Source organism: Hemitrygon akajei, chromosome 8, assembly GCF_048418815.1.
Source record: "Hemitrygon akajei chromosome 8, sHemAka1.3, whole genome shotgun sequence".
Taxonomy (NCBI): domain Eukaryota; kingdom Metazoa; phylum Chordata; class Chondrichthyes; order Myliobatiformes; family Dasyatidae; genus Hemitrygon; species Hemitrygon akajei.
Window position 1 is genome coordinate 159385143 of NC_133131.1, and position 14107 is coordinate 159399249.

The 14107-nt window shown below is 44.9% G+C and overlaps 1 protein-coding gene across 3 annotated transcripts in view; it reads right to left on the bottom strand.

Moving 5' to 3' along the window:
- dpp6a (dipeptidyl-peptidase 6a) overlaps positions 1-14107 on the bottom strand; it is a 1522610-nt gene that overhangs the window by 1129772 nt on the left and 378731 nt on the right. Inside the window, exon 1 of one of the 3 annotated variants that reach the window (XM_073054905.1) lies at positions 4992-5779. The exons of the other annotated variants lie outside the window; for them this stretch is intronic. Within the exon in view, the coding sequence (XP_072911006.1) occupies positions 4992-5171 (180 nt within the window). The 5' untranslated portion in view covers positions 5172-5779. Of the gene's footprint in view, positions 1-4991; positions 5780-14107 lie in introns of those variants that run through there. 3 annotated transcript variants of the gene reach the window in all.

Consider the following 14107-nt stretch of genomic DNA (forward strand, 5'->3'; position numbering starts at 1 on the left):
GTTTGTACATTCTCCCCGCGACAGCATCGGTTTCCTCTGGGTGCTTCAGTTGCCTCCTACATTCCTATGGTTTATAGCAATGAGTTGAGGGCATGCTATGTTGGTGTCGAAAGCACTGCCCAGCACAATCCTCACTGATTAGAAATGCTGCAAACAACACATTTCACTGTATGTTTTGATGTATTTGTGGCAAATAAAGCTAATTTATTTCAGATAATGTGAATGGAAAGAATACTTTTCCCCTTAGCAGGAGCAGAATTACAGGAAGAGGCTGGGGAGGCTAAGGGTTTATTCCTTGGAGCATAGGAGATTGAGGGTTTAACAGATGTGTATAAAATCTTGAAGGGCAGAGAGTGGGTAAATCAACTGTCCTTTCCTCCCCCTCCCCCAAAGGAAAGAGAATTAAAATCTCAAGGCCATAGGCTTAAGATGAGAAGGGGAAAGGACCAGTGGGATGAAAGGGACCTGAGGGTCAAGTCCTCACACAGTGCACAGATGGATTGAGCTGTCGAGGCAGCCGAGTGATTCATTAGAAGTTAAGCCATTGAGTGTCAGGGACCATGACACATCTTAGGTACATTCATAGAGTCTTATAGCTCTTTGGCTCACCACATTCATGATGACACTAAGTATCCAACTGCACCAACCACATTTTCCATCTTTGTTTACTAACCTGCTATGTCTTTGGTAATTCAAGTGCTTGCCCAGATACTTATCAAGTCTTGTGATAGCCATGCCTTCACCACTGGCTCAAGCAGTGAGTCTACTCACTCTCTTGATGGGAAAAAAAATCCCCTCTACCGCTTACCAATGCTTAAAAGACACTTGGACAGGTACACAGATAGGAAATATTTAGAGGAATATGGTTCAAATGTAGTCAAATAGGATCATCTTAGATTGGTACCTTATTAAGCATGGACAGGATGGGCGGAAAGGCCTGTTTTCCTACTTTATGACTATGTTAGCAGAGATCTCTAAAGCCAGGGAGCATATACTAAAGGTAAAGGCTGAGGGGATTATTTTTCCCTGAGTGGCTGGGTCGAATCACTGCTTGGGCCAGTGGTAGAGAACATAAAACAGTAGAGCACAGTACAGACCCTTCGGCCCATGATGTTGTAATGACCATCTAACCTACTTTAAGATCAATCTAACACTTCCTTCTTACATGACCCTCCATTTTCCTATCATCTATGTGGCTATCTTAAGAGTTACTTAAATACTCCTAATGTATCTCCATCTACTATATCGTGACAAAGCATTTCATGCACTTACCACTCTCTGCATGGTGAACTTACCTGTGACATTCCCCCCCCCCCAATACATTTCTTCAATCACCAAAAACTTATACCTCCTTGTATTAGCCATTTCCATCTTGGGAAACTAACTTGATCTATGTCCCTTATCATCTTGTACACCTGAAGGTCTCTCACAACATTTACAATAAGTATCCAGAAAAGCAATTTGAATCACCAAAGGCACAATCGTCTAAGAAGGAAGTGCAGAAAATGGGTTTGGTATGGATGGGTACTTCCTGGTCAGCTTGGATAACATGGGCCAGTTGCTATATGACTCTATGCTATGCACGTGCAAGGTGACAAAAATATCTAAGATGTTTCCTGGACTCTGACACTCAACCTTGATGAATTCCCATTCTCCAAATCTGGCAGAGGACCATTGATCTGAAATTGAAATAAACCAGTCACAGAAATACTACACAGAGAGTGTGGCTCAAGGTTTGAGACTAAGATGAGTGAATGACTTTCTGACCTCCTAGAACTGTTCCACCATCTTCAGAGCATTTCAAGGAACATTGTACATTTACCTAGTTGAACGCAGCTCTATGATATACCAGAAACTGAATACTATCGAGGATAAAAACCCATTTCAATACCACTAAGTCCTTTCTTCAAAAATTCAAAGCATCCAGCCCTGGTTGCAGTGAGTAAAAACACATAACATCATGCTCAAGGACATCTTTTATTCTATTGTTATAAGACTATACAATGGGCCTTCTGCATATTAATATGGAATCTTGGCCTCACAAACTACAGCATCTTATTTATTTATACTCAGTGGCCACTTTATTAGACACTTCCTGTACCTAGTAAATGGCCACTGAATGTATGCCTATGGTCTTCTGCTGGTGTAGCCCGTCCATTTCAAGGTTTAAAGTGTTGTGCATGCAGCAATGCACATTAGTGTACCACTGTTGTAACACCCGATTATTTGAGTTACTGTTGCTTTCCTGTCAGCTTGAACCAGGTTGACTATTCTCCTCTGACCTCTCTCATTAACAAAGAGATTTCACCCACAGAACTGCTGCTCACTGGATGCTTTTTGTTTTTTTTTTGGAACCCTTCTCAATAAACTCTAGATACTGTTGTGCATGCACAGCTTGTCATCTTCTGTACTCCGGATGAAAGCCTAAGTTTGGCAGTGCTTTTTTGATTCTGTTATAGTTACTATCCTGTAGATCTGTTGAGTATGCCCACAGGAAAATGAACCTCAGGATTGCATAAGGTGACATTGAAAATAAAATTTACTTTGAAATCCCAGGAGATCAGCAGTTTCTGAGATACTCAAAGCACCCCATCTGGCACCAACAAGCACTCCACGGTCAAAGTCACTTAGATCACAATTTTCCCCAATCTGATATTTGCTCTGAACAAGTAACGTCTTGACTATAACTACATGCATTTGTACACTAAGTAGCTACCAGATGATTGACTGATTAAATATTGCATTTAACAAGCAGGTTTACAGGTGTACCTAATAAAGTGCTTGCCTAGTGGGTATTCATTTTGTTTCGGTATTGTATTCTTTATGCTTATTGTGTTTTTGTAACAATCATTTTGCACTCCTTTACACGTGTGGTGAAGAGGGGCAATAAGCAATCTTCAATCATAACTCATACTTTATTGCCTGCCTGTACTGTAACTGATTAATATATTCTGCATTATTTTATTGTTTTTTCCTTGTATGGCCTCCCGAGCTGATGTAATAACCTGCTTGGATGGCACCAAAATTTCAACATTCTACTTCAATATATGTAGTAATAACACCAAGTACCTGGATTTCTTCAACAGTGGCTAAGGGCAGGGACAACAGGTACTCTATGCATATTCCCACTGCTTGACTTACTATCGTTCAAATTCAACAACAATCTAACTGCACAGTGGGGTACCCTCACTGGAAGCCTGCAAAAGGTCCAGGGAAATAGACTACTTCCACCCTCTCCTAGGCGATTCGGAATGCACAACTAACACTGGCTTTGTCAGCGACAGTCGCCATTGAGATTTGAACTCTTGGAGATTATGAAGTCGAACGGTAATGGAGCTCAAACATATCCGCCACCGTGAACTCAAAGCAACAAGATTAAGTCAGTATTTCGAAGGGAATAACAAACGTTGATAACGTAGAAAGCGACCTCTACTGATTAGAAATATATTTGCATTGTATCCAGATTTCTTCCCGTATAGAAAACAGTTTGACGAGCTGACCTTGAATTGCTACTCATTCTACCCATCGATAGGGTTAAAGATATCAGTGCTACTGATAAAACAGCGAATACGATTAGGGCTTCCGTGACCTCTTTCAGCCAGGGCGCATCAAACAGCGCCCCTAAATTAGCAAAAATACGCTTTCAAGTATTAATTTCAAAGCAACTTAATGCTTAATTAGTGGCGAAATGGAGACGCGAGAGCATAGCTAACGCCGTCTGCGGCTAAAAGGGACGCACGTGTAGCTTGTCAAAACTGAAACTGGGAGACTGCTTCCCAACAGACAAGGCGGAACCTTTTGCTCTTTCCTTTGGGAGACAAGTTTCAGCGGCTAAGGGGGGAGAAGAGATAAATCTCTGTTCCTCGGCGACAGGATTAGAGTGGATCTCTTCCTCTGCGCCAGATCTAAAATACGAATCAAACTGCCCGCAGATTTCTGCAGTATATTAAACAAATGCGCGCAGGGAAATCCAGACTGGTAATAAATACTCTCATTCGCGATCAGTAATGGAAGATAAACTCTCTCTCTCTCTCTCTCTCTCTCTCTCACTCCCCGCCCACCAACCTTTCTCCCCGGGCGTACCGGCTGTTTTACCGAATGACCAAGTCAGAATTGCCAGCACCCGTCCCGTAGTGAATGGATTCCTCATGCACACGGGATTCACAGCACGACAGACATTTTAAACAAAGATAGATCCCGTAATAAACTATTCTCGTTATAAAGCATTCAGCCCGAGGGAAACAATAAATCTTAATGACTTTCTATTCTCTCCACCAGTAGTAACAAGACGTACAAGAAACGGTAACATTGGCGAATCCCTTCGGAAAGGCTCGAGTCTAATAATAACTGGATGGGAACGAAGCTTGCAGGCCAGATGTTTGATTTATTGTGTTTTATAGATCCACGCCACTGAATTGCAGGCGACAAAGGGGAAAAATATCCAAGAAGTTTAACCCCTGTACTGACCAGAGAGATGTCCGCAGCAATGAAAGATTCCAATGTTGCCAAGGCGATATGCAAATAAACTTCTAAAAACACATCTAACCTGAGACAAGGCGTGCACAACGGCAGCACAAACATTCCCCGAAAGACCGAGTTAATTTTAAATGTTTATGTCCATTAGTGTCCGAGAGGGCGGTTTAAATAGCGCAAGGGCCGGTTCTACAACACGGATTTCGGGACAGTCTGCGAATTATCCTTACGGGAAAACAAAATAAACTGAGTTCGTGGCTGGAACAGCAAACTTGAAAAGCAACTTGAAACCGCGCGAAGAAGCCAGACAACTTGTCTCTGAGGTTGAAGGAGACAGATGTGTTGGGGTGGGGTGAGGCAGACAGGGTAAGGACCTGGGTTGTGGGGTGGGAGAGCAATGGGGAAACGCGGATCTACGCGGACCCTCCGCCTCTCTCACGCACACATGCATGCACATAAACACAGCAACACACGTATACACAGTACGTGAATACTAAAGAAATGAAGGGTGGTCTCACATCATCTTCACTGTGCTGGTAATGGAAACGGGGCCGATTCTCTTCCAGGGGGCGTACACTTTTGCCCGCGGTGTCCTCCTCGGTGCATTGACCGGCGAGCAGGTGACTGCCCTCCGCCGGAGCCGGGTAAGATCTGGAAGTGTTGATCTGCCCAGTGATTCTTTGATACAGCGAAGCCATAAAGTCGGCTCGGGAGCCTATCGCATAGTACAGAGCGGGCAACTTCTAGCTGTCGGCGGGATTGTCGACAGAGGCAGATGTGGGATCTGGAGAGACAAGAGGCCTAGCGGTATTCCAGCACCTGACGATCAGCCGTCCTGCCAGGAGGACGTTCAATGAGAGATGGCTTTGAACGCGCGGCTGCTTGAATCCCGGGGTCACAGGCTCAGCGGTCGGCAGTGGGAGGGATTCACTCCGCTGATACTGCATTCAGGACACGCTGCACTCCCGTCTTTTTTCTCTCTCTCTCTGCCTCAGCTCCAGCGCTGCCCGGCTTTTTTTTCCCCCCCAAAACAAACTGGCAGTCGTAGCCCCCTCCTTCAACGCACCTGACTACCTTCCAGCCCCCACCTCCTCCACGCAGCCGGGGAGCGGAGGAGGGGAGAAATGGAGAGAGAGATAGCGAGAGACAGAGAGAGCTACCGTCCCGTCGGCGAGCCTGTTCGGCAACCGTTCCAAGGTAGAGGGTGTGAGGGGTTCGGGTCTCGCTGCAATCACCAGACTCCTAATGCACCGGGGAGCAGAAGGCGAGGGGGATGTGGAGAAAGAGAGAGATGACAGACATATAATAGCTTAAGCAAGGGCCCACCGCTCATGACATCTGGGGTCAGCAACGATTTCCCAGATTTTGGCAACGGATTTTTTTCTTTATTACTATTTATTTTCTCATACTCCACAGCCTCATCGTCGCGGAGAGCTTGATCCTTGCCGCGTTAAAGTAGGCTGCAGCTCCTCTCCGTGGAGATTCTGTTCACGGCAACGGGCACGGAGAGTGGTCCCGGCTCCATTTACTGCTGCCCCGACTCACCCTGCGAAGGGGCCACACGGCAGTACCCCCACCATTGACGCTAACTGGCCTTGAGGTCTAACGCACTCATTAAAAGTAAGACTTTCATTCGCCACCTCCCGCGGCACGCTACAGTCAATAAAAACCCTTCCCGAAGTGAAATCATTGTCGACCAGTTGAAAATAAGGGGAAAATATGCAGAATTATAACTAGTTCGTACACAACATGATCCCACAAAGTGTAATAAGATGTCGGCAGGTTATAGTTTAGAGACAGACCTGCCTGCCGCACTCTGCTCGGAACACCTCTCTTCTCAGGTGACCACCAAATATTGACCATCTTTTATTTCTATACTCGCTGCGTGACCGGCGAAGTTTCTCCACCATTCCTGTTCTGTTTCGGATCTCAAGATCTACAGTTTTAGGTTTTTGTTCCATTCCTGGTGGGTTCACCGCAACTTTTCACTCGGGTTCTTCTGATCCGATCATCCCCATTTCTAAGGCAACACACAACATTGCTGGATGCACTCAGTGGGTCAGACAGCATCTATGGAGACGAAACAGTCGACGGTTCGGGCTGATGAAGAGTCTCGGTCCGAAATGTGGACTGTTTATTCCTCTCCATAGATGGTGCCTGACCTGCTGAGTTCCTCTAACGTTTTGTGTGTGTTACACTGTATTTCCAGCATCTGCAAAATCTCTTGTGGTTATGATTTGTTAACCAGTTCTAAGGCAACGTCTCATACCGAAACGTTAAAGCGTTTGTCTTTCCACAGATGCTGCTTGGCCGTCTGAGTTCCTCCAGTGTCTTCTGTTTCGTGTTTGTTTTGCTTCAGAATATCCCAAAATCCCAATTAAGTACATTCGTGCATGACCTCGATGTCCGAAAAGGAAACATTACCTTGGCCGAGTACATAGACATTTACAGCACATTACAGGGCCCTTCGGCCCACAATATTGTGCCGGCCTCGTAACCTACTCTAGAGACTGCCTAGAATTTCCCTACCGCATAGTTCTTTATTTTTCTATTGTGTCCACTTGCACCACTGTCGCCGGCAGTGCATTCCACGCTCCCCCCCCCCCACCTCGCTGTGTGAAAAACTTACCCCTGACATCCCTCAGTACCTCCTTCCAAGCACTTTAAAACTATGCCCCCTCGTGTTAGCCATTCAGCCCTGGGAAAAAGCCTCTGACTATCCACACGATCAATGCCTCTCATCATCTTATACACCTTTATCAACGTCACCTCTCATCCTGCGTTGCTCCAAGGAGAAAAGGCCAAGTTCACTCAACCTGTTCCCATAAGGTACAACCTCCAATCCAGGCAATATCATTTTAAATCGCCTCTGCTCTCTCTATAGTATCCATATCCTTCTGTAGTGAGGTGACCAGAAATGAACACCTAGTGGGGTCTGACCATGGTCTTATATAGCGTAACATTACCTCTCTCGGCTTTTGAACCCAATTCCACGGTTGATGAATGCCAACGCACCATATGCCTTCTAACAACACTGTCAACCTGCACAGCAGCTTCGAGTGTCCTATGGACACGGACCCCCAAGATTTCTCAGGATCCTCCACATTGCCAAGAGTCTCGGCATTAATATTATATTCTGTCTTCAAATTGGACCTACCAAAATGAACCACTTCACACTTATCTGACAGAACAGATCCTGTGGTCACCGACCTCCATGCAGAATACGAACCATCTACAACCACCCTTTGCCTTCTGTGGGCAAGCCAATTCTGGATCCACAAAGCAAGGTCTCCTTGGATCCCATCCCTCCTTACATGAGCCTTGTATGGCGAACCTTATTAGATTCTGTAGATGCTGGAAATCCAGAGCAACACACAACACAATACTGCAGAAACTCAGCAGGTCAGACAGCGTCTATCGAGGGAATAAATAAGCGACTTTTTGGGCCGAGACCTTTCACCTTCCTTATGAATCCTGATGAAGGGTCTCAGCCCGAAAAGTCGATCCTCCCAGAGACGCGGCCTGACCTGCTGGTTTCCTTTAGAACGGGTTCCCAACCTTTTCATGCCATAGACCAGTACCATTAAGCAAGGAGGGGTTTGTGAATCCCAGGCTGAGAACCTTTGCTCTCGCATTTCGAGAACCCCATTTCTCTAGCAATATTATCTTGCACGAGAAAAGGACGATGTGCTCCTGTAGTGCAATGAAGGAAACTGTCCTGACGAAGGGTCTCGGCCCGAAACGTCGACAGTGATGCTGCCTGGCCTGCTGCGTTCCACCAGCATTTTGTGTGTGAAGCCTCCTCAATTACCGCCCACGCGAGAGTGACTATCTTCGTCTACTGGAGATATATTCAGGCCGGGGACCCAGAGACAACCTCGCGGCTGACAGGAATATTTAATGACAAACATAAAGTTCTATTATCATTAGCGCAGCAATCAGAGATTCACACCTAGACCAGACAGGAACATTCAGATTAGTGAGTTCATTGAATTTAACAGCACCCTTGGGAACGGCGGCGAACGGTTGAAGTGCTAGTGACACACCCACTCATCAAGTTGAAAGGAGAGAGAGAGAGGAGAGAGAGAGAGAGAGGAGAGGAGAGAGAGAGAGAGAGAGAGGAGAGAGGAGAGAGAGGGAGAAGAGAGAGAGAGAGAGGAGAGAGAGAGGAGAGGAGAGAGAGAGAGAGAGAGAGGGAGAGAGAGAGAGAGAGAGAGAGAGAGAGAGAGAGAGAGAGAGAGAGAGAGAGAGAGAGAGAGAGAGAGAGAGAGAGAGAGAGAGAGAGAGAGAGAGAGAGAGAGAGAGACGGGGAGGGAGGGAGAGAGAGGAAAAAGAGGAGAGGAAGAGAGGGAGGAGAGGGGGGAGAGAGAGGAGACAGGGAGAGAGGGGGAGAGAGAGGAAGAGAGGGAGAGAGAGAAGAGAGGGAGAGAGGGGAGGGAGAGAGAGGGAGAGGAAGAGAGGAGAGAGGGGGAGGGAGGGAGAGGGAGAGAGAGAGGGAGAGGGAGGGGAGAGGGAGAGGGAGAGAGAGAGGGAGAGAGAACGAGAACCGTGGAATTGGCCAACATGGCTAAACGAGAGGCCATTGACACCGGATTGGAGTCAATTTACTGGAAGGGATTTATCTGTGATTTCCAGTCAGAGAGGCGGCGGGTGTATGTTTCACCAGCAAGGCTCATTTCTCGTCTCCTGCCAGTGCTACGATAAGACACCGGCACATCATTAGGGAAAAAGTAGCAGAGGAAGAATCATTGGTTCAATTACCGTCACGTGTACTGAGATACGGTGAAAAACTTTTGTTTGCATGCCATGCAGACAGATTATTCCATACACAAGTGCATCTAGTGGCAGCAAAGGAACAGAATGCGGTTACAGATGCAGAGAAGGTGCAGCGCAGGTCGGCGGATACGGTCACCATGAAGGGCACAGACCAAAACTCCAGCTATCTATTCCCTCTCCAAAGATGCTGCCTGATCTGCGGAGTTCCTCCAGCGTTCTGTGTGTGTTACTTAGACCAAGAGTTCCCAACCTGTGGGGTCCACGGACCCCTCCGTAATGTAAGGATTCATGTCATAACAAAAGGTTGGGACCCTCTGCTCTAGACAAATAAACTGCAAGGTCATGATGACGGATTGAGGGATTATCGTTACTGTTCAAGAGATTTATAGTACGTGGATTAAAGCAGTCCTTCAATCTGCTGGCTGCTATTCACAAGCTTTTGTATCTTCTGTCCGATTGTGCGGCGGTTGGAAGGGGAGAGATGGCTGGAGCGGGAGGAGTTCGTGAATATGTTGGCTGCTTTCCTGAGGCAGCTAGAAGATTAGACAATGGAGGTTCCAGTCCGAAAAACTTATATTATTACTGAACATAACTTTTGTACTAACATTATAAACAGGAACAGGAGCGCTCCAAATGATTTCTCAAGCACACTCCCCCTTTCAATATTATTACGATTGAGTTGGCACCTCCAGGTACAATCTCAACAATTGCTTGTAAAGATCCATTAAATCTTTCCAATTTAAGGTATTGTGCAAAAGTCTGAGGCACATTCTTTTTTATTTTTTTTATTTATTTACAGGATGTGTGCATCGCCAGCTAAGCCAACATTTATTGCCCATCCCTAGTTGCCCTTGAGAAGGTAGTGATGAGCTGCCTTCTTGAATCGCTGCAGTCCCTGAGGCAGTGGTTCCCAATCTTTTCTATGCCCCACACCCCTAGGAAATGTTTGATTAGTGTTCACACCCCCTACAAAAGTAATATCACATTTGAAGATGAAGAAGTCTAATTTCTAATTTTTGAACCACATACAATATTACAGGTGAACAAATTGAACTTAAAAAATAAGCTTTTAACTCAGTGCATAAATGCAAATATAAATTGAACAATTAGATTCTAATTTATTCAGAAAAATTGTAAACAGTAAAATCAATCCCAATTGTGAACATAAAATCAATGACTTCTTTGCTTCTGCTTCTGATTCATGATTTTGTCAAAATGTGAAACTTTCTTGCTGACTGCGATCTGCAGGACTGCCTGTGGATTCAGGTGATTCCTAGATTTTTTCTTGATTGACAAAAGAGAACTGAATCCAGATTCACACAAGTATGTTGTTGCAAATGGAATGAGGACACGGAGTGCTTTTCCACCAAGTCTTGGGAACATATCCAGTTCTGCACACCAAAACTCCTCCAAAGTCTTGCTTTCAAATTGCATTTCAAGAGCTCGATTTGTCTGCAAATCAATAAGATCTTCCTTCAGCTCTTCATCATCTGACATTTTCTCCAAATTGTAGGAATATGGATTCATGATCCATTCTTCTGAAATCTTCAGGTTTCCAAGCAGCAAAATATCCATCAAACGACTCTGACAGCATTTCCAAATGAGCCACAATTTCTTCACGCACAGTAGGAGTTATGGATCCAGCATCATCAACCATCTTTTCTAGTGAAGGAAAATTTGAGAGACTGCCTTTTTCCATCCTTCGACGCCAAAGACATAACTTTTCTTTGAAGGCATTCAACTTTTCACAAGCCTTCAATATGTTTATCCCTTTTCCTTGAAGAGAAACACTCAGGTCATTCATACGAGTGAAAATGTCAGCTAAGTAAGCCAGCATTTCGGTGAATTCTTGTGATTCCATTGCCCCAACCAGATCACATTCACGCTTCTCCAGAAAAACTTTGATTTCTTCCCACAGTTCAAAGAAGCAGGTTAAAGCTTGTCCTCTTGACAACCAGCGGACTTCTGTGTGGAAAAGCAAAACTGAATGCTCACTTCCCAGATGCGATGGTTTAAAGCACGCCCCGTGATCCAGTTGATGATCTTCACACAAGTAACAAGGACTTTCTTCAAATTTGGAGGCAATGTTTTTGATGCCAAAGCATGCCGATGAAGAAAACAGTGGGTAACTTGCAAGTCTGGAATCTCCTTTTTCATCAATGCAGAAAAGCCAGATTTATTTCCAAGCATTGCAGGTGCCCCGTCAGTGCACACAGAACCAATGACTTTGATATCTAAATCATGTTTGGCAAAGAAGTCTTTCACCAGCTGCATCACATCCTTTGCAGTTGTGTTTGTTTTCAGATCTTTACAAAACAGGAAATCTTCCTTCACAGCATCATCATTGACATACCTCATTAATGTGATGAGTTGTCTACAACTGGAGACATCAGTTGACTCATCCAACTGAATAGAGATTTTCAGAGGACTAGCTCTGACATCTGAGATTACTTGGTCCAAAATATCTTCACTCAAATCACTGATTCGGTTGTGAATGACATTATTTGATAGGGGCACCTGTTCAAATTTTTTTCTTGCTTCTTTGCCCAGGATAATTGTTGCCATTTCAGGTGCACATGGCTTGATGAGATCTTCCGCAATTGTATGGAGCTTCTTGGATTTGGCCACTTTATATGCCACTTGGTATGAAGCAAGAAGTAGTGGTTTTTCAACAGAAATGAAATCTAATTTTGGAAGAGTTCCTTGTGAATCAAAATGAGCTCTTTTGATTTTCAATGACCCAACATCATGTCCTTCAACATCAGCTCCACCATGCTTGTTCTTGAAGTGCTCTTGAAGCTTGGATGGCTTTAAATTTGAGTTGGAAAACACAACGTTACAAAGAATGCACTGGGGTTTTTGCAAGCCATCATTTCCTGTTGTGCAAGTGAAACCAAAGCACACATCGTCATCATTCCATTTCCTTCTTTTTGACATGATGAAGGGTTAAGGGTAAAGAGAAAAATGAGCTAATATGAGAAAAACTATCTGACAGGAATGACAGCTTTACTCAACCAGACACGCCTATAGCAAAGTATTGCGAGAAATACGCTTTTGAATATTATATTACAATATTATCTGTAGTTACGGCAAGATAAATCGTCAGGTGGAAATGATAAAGGGACGCGACTTATTAGGCTAGTCTCTACTGAATTTACACACCTATTTCTGATGATTACCAGAGATATGAACTCCCATCACACAATTCAAAGTCCTCGGTGCTAACCATGATACCTCCTCAACTAACAAAATTCAAAATTATCAACAGTTCAAGAAAAAAACCTTTTAAGAGAAAAAAAATCTTTGAAATGCAAAATCTTCTTTAATGCTTTGAGACAAATACAAATGAATGACTTCAGCTGCTTTTTATCAAAATGTGGGTTTTAAAAATTTTATAATTGAATAATTTACCTACTGTCTGCGGGTTTGGTTTTAACGCGAAGTTGTTCTCAATGGTTGATTCGGGATGTATAAAGATTTTGGCATTATGAGATGATTTTTAACTCGGAGATGTAACCTTCTAGCTAACATTGATGGCACTCCTGAACTCTGAGGTGTAACTCCCAGGTAACACTGATGAGAATCCTCAATGCTGACTCGGGCAGCAGGAGACTGGAGTGAGTTTACATCTCTCTCCACTCGGGCAGCGGGAGACTGGAGTGAGTTTACATCTCTCTCGACTCAGGCAGCAGGAGACTGGAGGGTGCTTGGGACAAACGTTACTACCACTTCTCAAGGCACACTGGCAGCTGGCTGAGTGACTCGTCATTCAAGGACACAAGCCACTCTTTGTCGCACCCCCTGAAATTCCATCTCGCACCCCCTGGGGGTGCGGGCACCCCAGGTTGGGAACCCCTGCCCTAAGGTGTAGCACCCACAGTGCTGTTAGAGAGTGAATTCCATGATTTTGACTCAGTGACAATGAAGGAACAACAAAACTGTTTCCAATTCAGGATGGTCAGTGACTTGGAGGGGGATTTCACCAGGTATCTGTTCTCATCATTCTAGATGGTCGTGGTCGTGGATCTGGAAGGTGCTGCCTTAGGAACTTTGGTGTGTTGTTTCTGTGCATCTTGAAGACAGTACACACTGCTGCAACTGTTTGTCGATGGTGGGGGGATTGGATGCTTGTGGAAGGGGTACCAATCAAGTGGGCTGCCTTGTACTGGATGGTGTCAAGCTTCTTGGGTGTTGATGGAGCTGCACTCATCCAGGCCAGTGGTGAATGTTCCATTACACTCCTGACCTGAGCCTTGTAGATGGTGCACAGGCTTTGGGGAGTCAGGAGGTGAGTTACACGTCACAGGATTCCTAGCCTTTGAGCTGTTCTTGTAGACACAGTGTTTATATGGCTAGAACAGTTCAGTTTCCTGTCAATGGTAACCTCTAGGATGTTGATTGTATGGGTTTCAGTGACGGCGATGCCAGTAAGTGTCAAGGGATGATGGTTAGAGCCTCTCTTGTTGGAGATGGTCATTGCCTGGCACTTGCATGGCTCGAATGTTACTTGCCACTTGTCAGCCAAGCCTGGGTATGGTCCAGGTCCTCCTGCATTTTGGGTATGAACTGCTTCACTATCTGAGGAATCATGAGTGGTGCAGAACTTTGTGCACAACTTCTGACCTTATGATGGAAGGAAGGTCATTGATGAAGCAGCTGAAGATCAACAGTCTTAGGACACTTCCATGAGAAACTCCTGCGATGATGTCCTGAGGATAAGATGATTGACCTCCAACCACCACAACCATCTTCCTTTGTGCCAGATAAGATTCCAACCAGTGGATGGTTTTCCCCCTAAATCCCATTGACTCCATTTTAGCTAGGGCACCTTGATGCCATACTCAGTCAAATGCTGCCT